Genomic DNA, 10,797 nt, shown 5'->3' with positions numbered 1-10,797 from the left:
AGTCAAAAAGTTTGCCCACCCCTGGTCTAGACGTTGCTGTGATCCTGCTGTGGAAACTGCCTCAGCTGGTTTCATGATGTGTAAACTTCAATGAGTCACTCAACCTCTCTGATCTGCCATATCAAAACCATTCACTAAACTGTAGCTCCTACTATTACTCATTAGAGGCCCAGTGCACGAAATTTCATGCACGGGTAGAGTTCCTAGGCCTGGCCAGTGATCCAGCTGCCGGCTGCCAGCCAGGACCTTCCTTCGTTCCATGCCACCCCCTGGTCAGTGCACATCATAGCGAGTGATCGAACTCTCGGTCTCCCAGTTGAACTCCTGAGGGGACACTTTGCATATTAGCCTTCTATATATAGAGACTAGAGGCCCAGTGCATGAAATTCATGCACAGGTAGGCCTGGCCAGCGATCAGGGCTGATCAGGGCCTTCTGGCTTCCGGCCAGGGCCTTCCTTCCAGCTGCCAGCTGGGGCCTTCATTCATTCCACACTGCCCCCTGGTGGTCACTGCACATCAAAGCGAGCAATGAAAGTCCTGGTCTCCTGGTTGAACTCCCAAGGGGACACTTTGCATATTAGCCTTTTATATATAGAGATAGGTAAAGGAGGAAAGATTCACATCCCAAAGTTTCCTGTCACAGTCCTGCCATCTGTGGATATCTCATGGCCACAACTACCTGCTTCACCTGGTTTTTGTACCACCTGTCTGCACTGCTTTCTCATGAGTGATTGAGACTGTGATGAGTGTCCATTCATGGGCAGCCAATGTCATCAGCTTGACCCAGGAGATGACCTGGCCCAACCTATTCCCACAGAGGTGGCCTACATATGCTGGTGAATGAAACAAACTAGTCGCATCCTCTCCTTTTGGGAGATTTCAGAATTACAGAGAAGCAGGAGCAGATGCAAGTATTAAAGACACAGAGGCCTGGGGGCAGCAGAAGCCACAAATTGGCAGAAGCAATGTGACCAAAGGGGTCAGGTTAGTTCATCAGTAGCAGCAGGTATGGCAAAAGCAGAGGTAGAGTGTCTGAGTCAATGTAATGGCTGGACCCTTTTTAAAAGAGTGGTGGAAGGCTTATGGTAAAAACTGGCTCCTGGTCATGTTGTGCAACCTTCTAACCACGCAGCCTTGAATAAACCCTTGCATGAATAAGGCAAAGTGCTACTTGAATTGCCTTTCTAAATAGGGCGACCCTGAACTTGTATATTGGCATATCAATGACCTCCCACTAGGAAATGCAACTGGTTGAACAGAGTTTGAGCAATACCTTCTGCCAGAGCCAGTTTTTAGGAGTTAACTTTCGTTTGGAAATCTCTCAGACAGTGGTTCTCAACCTTCCTAATGCCGTGACCCTTTAATACAGTTCCTCATGTTGTGGTGACCCCCAACCATAAAATTATTTTTGTTGCTACCTCAGAACTGTAATTTTGCTACTGTTATGAATCGTAATGTAAATATCTGATATGCAGGATGTATTTTCATTGTTACAAATTGAACATAATTAAAGCATAGTGATTAATCACAAAAATATGTAATTATATATGTGTTTTCTGATGGTCTTAGGCGACCCCCGTGAAAGGGTCGTTCGACCCCCAAAGGGGTTGCAACCCACAGGTTGAGAACCGCTACTCTAGGAGGATTAAGTGTGCAAAGCCACTGGGATGATTGTTGGCTCATTTTTCAGCGCATCACTCATTATAGTTTATGGAACAGGGAGATGAAGAAGCCATAAAAGCAAGCCTTTGCCTTTGACCGCACATTTGTCTGCATCTTCACAGGCGTGAGTGCTGTTTGGGAGTATTTGATAAATGGAGCCACTGACCTCTAGTGGTTAAACCCTGGGGTTCAGCCACGGTAAATTGGGTTTAATGTACACCTGTGTTATATAGATCACCTTTTATGCCAGAGGTTCTCAACCTTGGCTGCACATTAGAATCACCTGGGAATCTTTTTTAAATCCTGATTTCTGGGACTCATCCTCTGGAAATTCTGTTTCTTTGTTATGGGGTGAGGCCACAACATTAGTAACAAAGAAACAGAATTTCCGGAGGATGTGGCCCAGAAATCAGGATTTTAAAAAGATTCCCAGGTAACTCTAATAAATTCCAAGGTTGAGAACCACTGTTTTATGTGGTTGTTACTGGTCCTTGTGCTTCCGTTCCAGGTGAATCATAGCCCTTTCAATGTTCTCGGGGGTTAGTTTGACTTAGTTTTTCCTGTGGGATTGAGCAGTGGTTGTGCAGCACAACAGAAACAGGAGACTGACTGATAGTCTAGGCTCTGCCAAGTAATGTCCCTGGGCCTCAGTTACTCTACCTATAAAATGAGAATGAAGTAGGAGCCAGGGTAGAAGGTTATTGTGAAGGATTTTACAGCTTTAAGATCTGAGATTTTTTTTGCACCCTCAGAACACTTTTGATTAAAGTTACTCAGAGGTAAAAAATGAGGCATCTGTTCTTATATCAATTGCACTTAGGGGTCTAATTATTTGGGTTTCTCATCTATAAAGGGGGAAGGGTAGAGTCGTATTAAATTATATCAGGGGTCACCACATTTTTGTATTCTGTGATTTTTTTTCTTTATTTCTACACCCCAACAAGCTATCGTGGATAAATGAAATGATGAACACAAACACGTTTCTTGAATTGTTTTTTCTACTAATGTGTGGGAGAGACAGAACATGCCCTTTATTCTTTTGTTCATTATCAGGTGTGGGCTGTGGGGGCACTGTGACAGGTGCTGGGATTCAGTGTTAAGACACAGCCCCACCCCATAACAAAGAAACAAAGGATGAGGCCCAGAAATCAGGATTTTAAAAAGATTCCCAGCTGATTCTAATGTCCAGCCAAGGTTGAGAACCACTGGCTAGGGGTCTTTCTCCTTGAGGAGCTCAAGGTGAGGGGAATAAACACACAGGTGCTTATAGCACAGTATGATAAATGCTGCAAGGGCCCAGTGTTGGGTGCTATGGAAGTAAATAGGACCAGAATTCTACTCAGGCTTGTGAGCTAAGGAAGACTTCCTGGGGGAGATGCCATTTGTGTTGAGACATGAAGGGTGAGTGGGTGTGAGCCCAGTGAAAGGTGATGAGTGAGGGGGACTTGGAGAGGGGAGTGTCCAGGTGGAGGGAAGGACATGTGCAAAGAAAAAAGCTGAGACTGGGGAGGTCAGTTGAGACCAAATCCCAAAAGGCCTGAGGAGCCACAGTAAGGAGTTTAAACTTTATTCTGGGGGAGAGTAAGGAACCAATGAGGGCCTTTAAGCAGTGGTGACATGATGACGTTGAGCTTTCCACCCTCAGTGTAAGAATGGGTCAGAGAGCCAGGTTAAAGGTTATTTCAGTTGTCTAGTGAGAGAGGAGAGAGGCCAGAATGAAGACAGTGGATTAGGATGGGAGGAATGGATGGATTAGAAAAGCAGGTGGAATCACTGATTAGCCTGAGTGAGGGGGAGGGAGGAGGGGACACTAGAAGAACTTTCCAGTTTCTGGCTCAGGCAGTTGGGCATGTTGAAAGGAATGCTGTTCATTGGGGTAATCACAGGGGGTGGAGGGGAGGAGCCGGCCTGCGGTGGAGATGCTTTTAATTGAAGACATACTGAGTTTTAAAGGCATATTCATGTAGAAAGGTTTGGCAGTTCATTGTGTCAATGCTGATTGTGAAGAACTAACTCAGAGATGTTCTGGAGATGAGAGTGAGATGGGGAGCAGTGGAAGTGGGGGACATGATCAGTAAAAGGAGGTCTCTGAGAAGCAAGGGTGGAGAGAATGGAAGATATCAAGAGTGAAGTAGGGTGTCTTTCAACAGGCAGGAAGGGAGCTGTGGCACAGCATCAGGACTGGGTCAGGACAAGGGCAAAAACTACTCTTGACAATGATAGTGTGAGAATCAAATAACCCTGAAAACCTGAATTGCAGCCTTTAAAATATAATATATATATAATTTCAGAAAGGAAGGGAGAGAGAGAGAAACATCAATGAGGAGAGAGAATCATTGATCAGCTGCCTCCTGCACACCCCTTACTGGGGATTGAACCCACAACCCAGGCATGTGTCCTTGGCTGGGATCAAACCTGGGACCTTTCAGTCCACAGGCCGATGCTCTATCCACTGAACCCAACCGGCTAGGGCTGAATTACAGAGCTTTTATCTCAGGGCTCAAGCAGCTGCTAAGCTTTGGCTTCCAGGTGCACGCTGTGTAGACTGGCCCGAGGGCACAGAAATGGGGGCAGGACAGAAACAGGCCCTCAGAGTGTTGGAGGCAGAGTCCTTCCCAAGGACAAGTGATGAGCAGTGAGCCTGAGGGGAGACGGACAGGGACTGAGCGCTGAGGTCATGAAAGTTGGCAGAGGGACCCTGGTAGCCCTCCCAGAGTCTGATTCTTCCAAGGACAGGGCAGTGGCATGATGCCCTGTCTGTGACCACAGTGCTACCCCACACCCTCTTCTCCCATCCTGCTCCTGAAATGGCTGGGAGTGTGAACACACCTCTTCCCCTGGGTTCTACCCCTCTGGCTGCTTGACCAGTCAACCAAGTTTGCCCTCGGTCCCCTCTGAATTCCTGTGTTCAGGCTTGTCCCAGGCTTACCCAAGTCTCATCCTTTCTTCATGGTCTGGCTCAAGACTGTCCCCTCCAGGAGGCCTTCTGTGACTACCCAGCCCTCACTAACCTCACCTTGCACTCAGCTGATGCTTGATTGTGCACTGTGTTGGGTCTTGTTTCTCATGTGCTATTTTACTTTCTGCAATAAACTCTTTGAGAACAGTGAACCCTCAGTGTAGGAGAAAAATTAGAATTAGGTGCATAATAAAAATTTAATTTTATTATTAAAATTCTATATAATAAAAAGTCAGCGACCATAACTGTGTAATGACCAGAACGACTGATCGACCAGTCACTCTGAGGTGCATTGACCACCTCTCGGTCCCTCCCCATAACCGGCAGGCCCCGATTGCTGGATGGCCAATGGGGAGCCACAGGGAACTTGGGTGGGTGGTGGCGGGGCGGAACTGGGGACTGGCGAGTGGGCGGAAGATGGCCCTGATCGCAGGCTAGGCCTAGGGACCCTACCCACATACGATTTATACTCTAGTAATGAGTATAAAATACCTTATAGTGTGTGTGGTGTTTTTCTTTTTCCTCCTAACTTTTTGAAAGTATTCTCAGGGGACATGGCAATCTCATGATGTAGGTGTCCTAATAGTAGGTCTTTAAAAAAACACACACTCCATACCACAAAAAAACAAGGAACAAAACCAACACAGAAAAAACCCAAATGACTTGCCTCAAGCCATCCCCTGAGAGGATAGCAGCATTCTTGCTCCCTGCCCTGCCCCCACGCTCTTACCTTGGTGACATAGCGTACGTATTGTGGCCTTTTGGCATTGAGGAAGATGCCTATGGTGCAAGGAATGAGAATCATGATCAGTGATAACACAATGCCTCCATAGGGCACCTTGTCCTTCAGGTCCCCATCATAGATCCCCCTGGAGTAAACATACAGGAGGAGGGGCATCATGCCCAGGGCAATGAAGGTGGAACAGGTGGTCATCACGATGCTGGATGGGAGACAGGAAGAGTGCAGAGAGAAAGCCCATTAATATAGACTCTTGGTGAGTGCCGGCGACGTACCAGACACTGCTAAGCACTTCACACACACTGCTTCCTCTCCTGTTCCCGGTAGCCTGAGGAGTAAGCCTACCAGCTCCCTTTCGCTGATGAGGAAGCTGGGGACAAGAGGAGTGGTGACTTGTCCAGGATTGTGCAGGTAGTAAAGGCTGAGACAGGATTTGTACCCAGGTCTGTCCAGCTGCTGCACTCCTGTGCTTCCTTATGGAAGGAGCGTTCTGAGCTCCTTTGTAACAGAACTCTTTTTGCCCTGAGCACTTGCCCTAGGCACAGCCCATTCAGAAGGAAGTTAACCGTGTGACTTCATCACCCTGACTTTATCCCATTGGATCACAGAATAGCACCGACCCACAGTCGTGTCTGTCTCAGAGCCTAGGGATGCCTGGACACAAAGGCTGTGTCCAACTGGGATAACAAGGATTAACTACATCAAGAACATTTTCTCTCTTGGAGATTCTGAATATGAGACACAGTGATAGAACCCTGGGCCTTGGAGAGGGGGTGTCATTGGAGGGATGGTCAGGCAGAAGCCAAAAACATGTGAAGAAAAAGTAAACAGAGGCTGTGATTGGAAGGACAATAAGAAATAGCAGCAAAGCTGTAGAAACAGAATAATTGGAGAACCTAATGGGGAGCAATAGAGAAGGCAGCAATAGCTGCCCATTGCTGAGTGGGTGACCAGATAACCTGCCCATCAGACCTGCTTTGCATCTTGATTGCAGTTCTAGTCCCCAACACTGATAATTCTCACATTATTCGCTTTCTGCTTTATCCTTACATTATTTAAGATAACTTGAGTGTGAGTCTCGGAGCCTGAATAACACATCCTCCAGCTCTAATTTGTATCCTAATTGTCCTATTACCAATTCCATGTGGAATGTAATACATGCTAGTCCCAGGACCCTGTGTAGGCACAGGCCTTCCAGAAAGACCAGCTGAGAGAATGAAGCTGGTAGGAAGCATTCTTGGATTTGGGGATTCTGACCTTATACTATGTGACTTTGACTTCCATTCTAGTGGGAAGGTTGGGGAGGTGGGTGGATGGAGAAGGCTTGACAAGACCTCAGGAAAATCACAGTAAGGGTGTATCCCTCCTCTCCACAGCCCTATCCTCATCTTCATTGTGTCCATACAGGTGAACTATGGCTTAAATGAACATCAAGTACAGCCTAGTCCAAATGGTCCAGAGTGTAGCCATCAAGAACAGCAGCAGGGGGCAGCGTCACAGGGACAAGAAGCTGTGAGAGGTGAGCAGAGACCCTAAAGAATCCTGTGGGCTGGATAATGGGAAAACCCTCCCTTAAGGACATAAGAACATGTGTGAGCGTGTAAGAAAGTAAGGGAGGTTTCCAGGGATCAGAAACAAAGAATGCCAAGTAAAGTGCCTTCATTTAAAGTTATCGATAGGTCCTGCAGCTTTAAGCAAGGTGAGGTACATGCTAAGGCAGTTTTACCACGGACTGATACAAACAGGAGCTAAGTTCCCACAGCATCTCATCAGTGTTTTAATTAAACAATGTGGACTGAAATGAAGCCGGGGTCAAATGTTAGTTGTGATAATCTGGAAGTTTAGGTTTTAACGCCCAACGGAGGGACCAGAATTGATATCTTAGGCTTCTGAAAAGAGGAGAGTTGAAACTGGAAAAACAAAACATCTAATTATCTCATGGGTCAAGTATGAAATAATGAAAAAGAGATAATATTTGGGACAGAATAATAATATAATGCATATTCAAAAACATGGGGGAGATGATCTTGGATTAGGCAATGGTTTCTTAGATATGACACTGAAAGCACAAACAACCAAAGAAAGAACATAAATGTGACTTCATCAAAATTAAAACCTTGGTCCTGGCCGGTGTGGCTCAGTTGGTTAGAGCCTCGTCCCATACCCGGAAGGGTGGCGGGTTTGATTCTCAGTCAGGGCACATACTTGGGTTGTGTGTTTGATCTCCAGGGTGTGTGTGTGTGTGGGGTGGGGGGGCATGCAGGAGGCAGCCAATCGAGGTTAAGCTCTCACATTGAAAGTTCCTCCCTTCTCCCTTCCTCTGTCTCTAAAAACCCCCAACAAACTATTCTTTTTTTTTAAAGAATGGTTTAACATTAGATAATCTATTATCAAATTTAAAAAATGGTATGATCATTTTATAGGCAGAATAGTGTCACTCAACAAAATTCAGTGTTCATACATGATAAAAATTAGCACACTAAGCAACAGAATGGAAATTCCTGAACCTGAAAAGGGTTATCTATAAAAAATCTACAGGAAACAGTAAAGTTAATGGTGAAAAATTAGATGAATAGCAGTATTATCAACTTTGTTGTAAATTATACTATATATGGGTCTTTGGTAGCACAGCAAAACAAGAAATAGGAAAGGTATAGAGATGGGAAAGGAGGAAATTAAATTTTCATTATATGCCAATGATAGGACTGTCTGCAGAGGAAATCCAAGTGAATTTCAATTATAACTAGTAAATAAGAGAATCCATGTAATTCTGAATACATTACTAATATAAAAAATTCCATTGTCTTGGTCTAGTAGGAAAAAGAATCATATGATTTTTTAAAAAGGTGCCATTTATAATCATAAAACTATAAAATATTTAGAAATGAATAAAAAAGATGCAAGATCTTTAAGGGATGAATTATAAAACTTCATAGAAAGGTATAAAATAAGGCCTAAGTCTACACTATTTCTATGGATGAGAAGACTCAATATTAGAAAGATGGCCTCTACATTTATTTATAAATTTAATGCAAATTTAACCAAAATTTCAGCAACATTTTTTGTAGACTTGAGAGCTAATCCCAAAATTCCAGTGTAACAGTAAAGGGTCATCAATAGCTGGTGTAATTTTCAAAAACAAGGAAGGGGGAACTTACCTTTCAGAAATCAAGATTTATTATAAAGTCATAATTAAGAAAATGTGATATCGTGCAAGGATAGTCACATAGACCAATAGAAGAGAAGAGAGATCCCAGACACAAACCCATGCATATTTGTGAGTTTCATCTGTGGGAGAGATGGCATTACAAATTACTGGAGAAAAATTAACTCAGTGATACTGGGAATTTTCTCTATAATATAGATAAGAAAATAAGATCACAGCGTGCATAATAAGTTTTAGGTCAACTGAAGATCTCCCTGTGAAAAGTAAAACTTTAAAACTTTTCAAAGAAAATTTAGGGGAATATCTTCATGACCTTGAGGGTAATAAAAGACTTCCTAAAGAAACCCCAAAAACATTAACTGTCAAGAAAAAACGTTGGCAAATTTGATTGAATTAAAATAAGCAGTCTTTGTTATAAGACATTATTATCGAAGCATAAAGACAAGCTCCAAACTGTGAGTAGACTGTGGCAACATATAAAAACAATATAAACTACAAATTAGTGAGGAAAAACACAATAGTCCCATAAAAAAAATTGGCAAAGGATGTATTTCCCAAAGAGGACACCCAAATGGCCAATAAATATTTGAAGAGGTACTATATCTCCCATGAAATTAAAAAAAAAATTAAAACCACTGTGACCCGTTTTAGTCTCACCAGATGGCAAAAATGGAAAAGTCTGACAATTCCAAATACGGAGGAAAACATAGACAAAATGCAAGTACTTTAGAGAGAGTTTGTAGAAGATGTGTGAACCCCATGACCTGCCGCCTGCTTTTGTTATATACCCTCTCACACGTGAGCCCCGGGGGCACATGCACAAGGCCGGTCACAGCAACAACACGTGAGGTCCACATGAATGTCTGACAGCAGGAGAATAGATAAATATAAGCACACGACACAGCAGTTCAAATGCACAAAGGAGCTATTTAATTTCTATGCCTTTATCTCAAAAAAAGCAGGTTGTCAAATGGCTTGGGTAGTAGGATAGGGTTTGTAGGACACTGAAAACAGGCAAACACAACAGTGTATCTTGCTTATGGACCAGTACCTAAGTAGTAACAGTATAAATTATACTGCGATAGTGCTGAATTCTGGGAGGTGCTCCCTGCGGGGTGGGGACAAGGAGAAGAGATTGGGGCGGGCACACGGTGCTAGCTATTGATACCTCCTAGGAGAAAGGCCACACACTGGGGGGCTTGTTTGGATGTCCTTGGGCAGAGGCGTCATGCTTACTTTGGCCGGCGCGTCAGGAGCTCTGGAATTTGCTCTGGGACTTGGTGTGCTTTGTGCATGCAGGAGTGTGGGAACAGACTGTGCACCTTCAGGTACCTCCCTCCACATGGGTAAGTGCTGGACCCTGGTCAGGGACGCCCACCTCCCGATTTCCTGGAATCTGTGACTGTCATGCTCCCCAGTTTACCTAGGGAAGGAACTTGACTTGACCAGGCTCCAGTTCTGAGACTGGGACCTCTTCCATAGTGACTTGCGAGCCCGGGGGCCTCTCGGGGAGCCAGGGGTCAGGGGGAAAGGACATGTTTGGTTTTTTATTTATCCCTCACCACCTGCTTTCCAATGCCATGTCAGAGCTGAGGGAACTGGGAGGGGACTTGCCAGACTCTTGGGTGAAGTGGAGACCTCTGGGAGCCAGGCTCAGCCTGGTTGGGTTCCCTATGTCATGATGGGTAGAGCTGTGGGAATCCTTGGCTTGTGTCCATGTCTGTTGCCCCCACAGCCAGTGGCTCTGGTCTCTGCTGTGAGTAGGGTCAGGGGGAGCAGATGAGCCTGAGGGGCGTGACAGGTGTTCAGAGTGGGCAGTTCCCTCTGGCCCCCTCTGACCCTGGCAAGCTGGGCTCGCTTCAACTTCGAGGACATTTTCTCTTGCCTGGGGGCTGCCTGCTTTTTTGGGAGCTTGTCTAAGTGGCTGCCTGGCGGCCCAGCCTCCCTGAATGTGCCTGCCTTCTTGCAGTGTGATGGTGGCCGCCCCAGACTCACTCCATCTGTGAGGCAGAGTCCCAGGAAGGAGACACCACTTTCGCACACATTCTGGGAAACCTCGGGCAAGTCTCTGAACTTCAGCTTCCTCATGATTTGGTGCTTATAGGGAAGTTCACCCTGGCAGCCTTTGAGCGACACCTGGCCTCTGACTGCACAGCGTTTTTGTTTTTGTTAATCCGCACCCAGGAATATTTTTCCATTGATTTTTAGAAAGAGTGGAAGGGCCCTAACTTGTTTGGCTCAGTGGCTAGAGCGTCTGCCTGCGGACTGAA

General features: G+C 45.2%; 1 protein-coding gene across 1 annotated transcript in view; it reads right to left on the bottom strand.

Annotated features, from left to right (window-relative positions):
- The window catches only part of SLC10A1 (solute carrier family 10 (sodium/bile acid cotransporter), member 1), a 20,306-nt gene that overhangs the window by 6,542 nt on the left and 2,967 nt on the right, over positions 1-10,797 (bottom strand). The window contains exon 2 of the mRNA XM_006760751.2: positions 5,353-5,563. Within this exon, the coding sequence (XP_006760814.1) occupies positions 5,353-5,563 (211 nt within the window). The remainder of the gene's footprint in view (positions 1-5,352; positions 5,564-10,797) is intronic.

Source organism: Myotis davidii, unplaced genomic scaffold, assembly GCF_000327345.1.
Source record: "Myotis davidii unplaced genomic scaffold, ASM32734v1 scaffold17, whole genome shotgun sequence".
NCBI lineage: Eukaryota > Metazoa > Chordata > Mammalia > Chiroptera > Vespertilionidae > Myotis > Myotis davidii.
The sequence above is the reverse complement of the archived record's forward strand: the minus strand, read 5'-3'. Positions and strand labels throughout refer to the sequence as shown.